The sequence below is a fragment of the Etheostoma cragini genome, chromosome 11, assembly GCF_013103735.1.
Source record: "Etheostoma cragini isolate CJK2018 chromosome 11, CSU_Ecrag_1.0, whole genome shotgun sequence".
Taxonomy (NCBI): domain Eukaryota; kingdom Metazoa; phylum Chordata; class Actinopteri; order Perciformes; family Percidae; genus Etheostoma; species Etheostoma cragini.
In genome coordinates this window covers 11781372-11786420 of record NC_048417.1, presented here as the reverse complement: position 1 = coordinate 11786420, position 5049 = coordinate 11781372, and the positions used below count along the sequence as shown (strand labels likewise).

The following is a 5049-nucleotide window of genomic DNA, read 5'->3' as shown; positions in this document are numbered from 1 at the left end:
TATATGGTGATGCAGAGGCCGAGAGTGTGGATGCGGAAAAAAAACCCACAGAAGCTGACTAGTCAAAGGAGACAGAGATTTTTTTGGGAGGGGGGTTTAAAGAGACGGGTGCTAAAATTGGGCATTTTAGACAGAGGCTAAATACAACTATATTCAGACAGCCATTGTGAGAAAAGTAATGTGTTTATTTTACATTAAAGCAAGTAAACATGTTCTAGTAGAAACCCAAGTTGAAGTCGTAACCTGAAAATGAGTATGACATGGGACCTTTAAATGATCAAGTAACCCTTTCACATCATTTTTGGGTTAAAGATGAAAAATTCACTAGTTACATAAATGTGATGTCAACTTTAAGTGTCATTATCATAACAAACAAAACAATGTTTTGTTGTTGCAATCTGAGTGAATTTACCCTTTAAGTACATATAAAGCAGTTTGTTGACTTAAAGTCTCCTACCTGCATCATGCATACCAGGTCAATGTAAATAAATCAATATTCAGTTTTAATTTAAGAGATTAATTAGATGTAATTACATAGATGATTGTAATAAATTCTTCTTATTATTTTAATTATTATTATTATTATTACTGTCATTATAGCATCCTTCAGTCCAAGTCCCGGTAACTTGGCTCAGATAGACACAGTCTATCTGCAGGCACAGAAATGTGTCTGGATAGGTAATGGGAGTAATGGGAACGTAAAGTAGTGGACAGAGAGAAACAAGAAGCACGAAAACAACGGATGACGAATGTGAAGAGGTTTAAGAGAAAGTGTTTGTGTTGATTAGGGATGGTAAAGAAGAAAAGTGGTTGGCAGGTGGGAGGGGGGACCCACCCTGCTGTTCATCAAGAGTCATGGATCCCAGCTGTTTGTTAACCACAGATGAGGGGGAATCTGGAACACAAATGAGACCGACTAAACATCTGACACTGAGCTCAAACCTGAGGGCTTAACACAAGTCAATGCACACAAGGGTTAAAACCTTCAAAGTCATGTTAAAAGGAAAGCGATCCAAGGCCAAGCAGGAGGAACTGCAATATTTGCCAAAGGAGAGAAAGCTTCATCTGATCATTTCACAGTCACTGCATGTGCAAAATGAGTATTAGAGATTAGTAAGTCTAAACATTCACACATGCTAACACGTCCTGCCTATAAATGGTTAATTCCTGCAATTTAACAATAACCATAAAGCTCACTGTAAGTAAATTACAATGGAAAATACAAACATAACAATAATAATAATAATAATAATAATAATAATAATAATAATAAGTGAATGTGATGGCATCTACGTGTACGTTTCATTCTCATGTTTGAATGAACCCCCGACTACCTTTTATGTTTTTGCGGGCATTTTGTCCTTTATTTGATAGGAGGACAACAAAGGAGAGAGAGGGAATGACATGTAGCAAAGGGTTCAACTCTAACCCTAGGCTGCTGCGGTAAGGTCTGAGCCTCAGTAGATATAAGACTCCCTTTTTTTTTTTTTATAGATTATTTTTGTCAACTTTAAGCCTTACACAGGAGTTGAACCTGCAGCCGCTAGCAACGACCAAGCCTTTGCACATGTGGCGTACATGAACCAGGTGTGCCATCCAGGCACTGACTCCCTTTCACACTAAAGTCACAACTGCAATTTTACCAGGGCAAACTTTTTAACATGTCAAATCTCTGAATTGAATATCATCAGATAAACATAGCAAAGAACAAGGCTGAGAGAATAAATGAAAGTCTTGTTCGCAATTAAAGAATTTTAAGAAATTCATCACTTAATTATTATCTTTATTTTCACAGAAAAACACAATCACAAAAAGGTGAAATATTATCCAAAATGCAGTTTTTCCATGGCTTTTCTACATAAATGTGCACCCCTCTAGAGACCCCCTATGTATGAGAAAAGCCAATCTTCTCTTTCACTCCTGCTCCACCTATCAGAAAGAGATCCTGATCATGTTAGATCACTCTATAGAAAGGATTTCTCCCCTTGCAGTGTGGGTAAAATGAGTTTTAGAAACAAAAAAGAACTGGGCAAACATAACCATTGGACTGCATGGAAAAATTCATTCATATTCAGCAAAATATTATTTAATAATAATAAAAAAATCCAGACTGCATGTCATAATAAGAATTATAAGTCATTATATGCTTGTGCACTGTCAGATGTTAGAAAATAAGCAGCTGAATTTGCTCTCTAATAAACAATGAAATTGAGAAAATGTACGTCCATTTTGAGAATCGGTGGAGAACTCACAATGGTCATTAATGAACTCCATTACTGATGCAACCTGATGGAGAACTAAGAAAACTCTCCCCCCTTCACATCACTACTTACCAACTTAAAACTATTTGTGCACAAGAAGAGTATTGTGGCTCTTTCTGTTGATGTTCTGAATAAAGCCACAGGGAACATTTACGTAACGGGCACCCCCAGTATGTCTTAAAGACAAAAAGGGTTTTTCACTTTAACAGGCACAGCAGATGAAGCCAGTAATATTCCATGGCTGAAAATGGCTTTAGTTATGATTCCCAAGTTTGAGTGAACAACCACATGAGCCTTAAGGATGCCAAAGCAGAGCTGCTGCCACTCGGTTAAAAACTCAAGCAACAAGTGGAACAATGGAGTGAGAGCATTAGTGAGTGAGGGGCTGAGCAAACAGCGGAGAGGCGACACAGTGATGGCTTCCGAGGTTAATATGTAGAAGGTGGAACTGGGAAGAGGATCCCTGTGATGTCTGTGGTCAGTTCTAGCAAGACTAGCTCTATCTGGACCCTTACTCTCTACAAACAAGACATGTCTGCTTTTCCTACATAGAGGATAAGATGGCAGGTGAAGGGGCCCAGGCAAACAGCCTGTATGGAGGGGAGGTGGGGGAGCTCGGAGGGGAGGGTAACCTGTAGGGGGATGCATCTCAGCAGCAGCAGTAGCAGCTCTTTCTGACTGTCTCTCAGGAGCTGCAGAGGAAGAAGAACGGGCAGCTTGCTGACCCTGTCCTGGTGGGTCGCCCAGCCGAAGTAACCTCTGCAAACGCCTACACACTATACTTATGGGCAGCCGATTAGGACCATACTCTGATAAAGAGGCAGAGGAAGAGAGGGAGAAGGAATGTACGATTAGAAAACTGAGAGGAAGGATGTGAGGAGAGGTTTGAGAGCAGAGGGACAGAAAAATAAATAAGGAGAAGGACAACAGGATGCTGAAGGAAAATAAGAGTGAAGTGAGGCTTCTGCTTGAGTGGAGTGACACACACACACACGCACACGCACACACACACACACACGAACACACACACGCGCACACACACAAACACACACACACAAGTTGATCTAACCCACCGTACTGAAGATTAACATTTGAAAGGTAGTTTTATTGTACGTTATCAGAGTGACATTTGTGTGCGTTTGTTCTCCTACCTGACAGAGTGGGTTCTGGTGTGGGCGTGGGTGTGGGGGTGGAGGAGAGGGTGGGGGTCCTGGCCGTGTCGGCCTGACTCCTCTGCTCGGAGTCAGGCGAGGAGGTGAGGGGGGAGGAGGAAGGGGCCGAGCTCTCCACTGACGAGGAGCTGGAAGGAGGAGGTGCTGTGACTGTTGATGATGACCCTGAGGAGGAAGAGGAAGTGGACTTAGGCATGGCGGCAGCGGCGGCGACGGGACCGGCAGGTACCTCCGGGCCGTTTGAGTCCACGGGCCTCTCTGGAACGCTGGACTCCTGACTGGAGCCTCCGGCAGGGGCAGCTGAGTTATTGGATGCCCCCTCTGGAGCGACAGCAGTTCCTGACACAAGAAAAGAAATAGATGTTTACAATCTCTAAGATGAGCTGATTACTTTTTAATGAAATTTGAATCAAATCTCACAAAATACAACTCTAAACTCCACCTGCATTGTAACATTTTAATACTTTCTGTACAGTTTCACTTTGCATTTGTGGTGCTGACACATATAGGTAAATGTATCCATAGTAAAACACATGGGGCTTGAATTACTGTATTTATTTTCAGGGACAATGCACACTTCACTGTAAACATCACTGTAATTTTCCACTGTTGTCTTTTTCTTGTTAACAACCAGCACTAGCTTATATAACAATTCAAAAACATTTTACTATTTATTACTAAGTAATGTTACAAAAAAAAGGTAATTTCCCAAAAATAGGAGATCTGTACATTTATTTATCGATTTTTTGTAGAGTGAAAAATATATAGCACGAGCAAATGCTACATAGCACCGCAAGTATAGTCTAAGCTAATTTGCACAAACATTAACAAAAATACAAACAAATCAGCACAAACATGTTGCCATCTGATTTGCCAAGTGTTGCCAGTTTTTCAAAGACGGAGTACCAGTCAATGTGTCACCTCTGGCTCGTGTCTGAGGTCGAGTTCCTCTGCTGCCCTGAGCTTCGCTGGCCTCCTCAAACCAACGAGACAGCATGTCCGACATCCTCTGCATCAGAGACACGTTTGGGCTCTGCTCTCCTGCAAGAGCACAGGAGAAACATATTCACGCTGGACGTAAGAAAAGAAACATGACAAAGTCGAATATGTTGGGACAACACTGCAATATCAATCATGACTCATGGTTTAAATAACTGTTGCTTCTGATGTGGGGCCTTAGAAATAAAGTGCAACTGTTAACTTGAGCAAGTATTAAATATTATATTATTATATATATTATATATTATGTTTTGCAATTTGGACAATTACACCCAGTGACAACTAAAGGGGAAACAAAGTAAAATAAAGGTGCGTTTCATATGCAGTTATTGTGACAATGACATCAAAGTCCAACACAGACATGGCTTTCTGTGAAGGAGCAAACTACTACTTGGTAGAAGTATCACATTTGTAACTGCTTACGTGTTTAAGTCGACAAGTAGCACAGCACAGTAAATATTGAATGTGAATGGAGAGAAATTGTTATGTTATGTTAATTTAGTAGCATTGCAAGAAAATGTAATTATTACTTAACGTTTTAGAATAAAAGATTGAGGAATACATCTGAATGGCAAAAACAGGATTCAACAATACATTTTAAACGGGGGGGGGGGGGG

General features: G+C 40.7%; 1 protein-coding gene across 5 annotated transcripts in view; it reads right to left on the bottom strand.

The window, feature by feature from the left end:
* The window catches only part of dcaf6 (ddb1 and cul4 associated factor 6), a 23579-nt gene that overhangs the window by 6592 nt on the left and 11938 nt on the right, over positions 1-5049 (bottom strand). For 2 of the 5 annotated variants that reach the window (XM_034886255.1, XM_034886257.1), the window contains exons 9-12: positions 4355-4474; positions 3413-3772; positions 2894-3070; positions 836-895 (exon numbers count right to left, since the gene is read on the bottom strand). In XM_034886255.1, the coding sequence (XP_034742146.1) occupies positions 836-895; positions 2894-3070; positions 3413-3772; positions 4355-4474 (717 nt within the window). The remainder of the gene's footprint in view (positions 1-835; positions 896-2893; positions 3071-3412; positions 3773-4354; positions 4475-5049) is intronic. The other 3 variants (XM_034886258.1, XM_034886259.1, XM_034886260.1) reach the window with 3 other exon arrangements.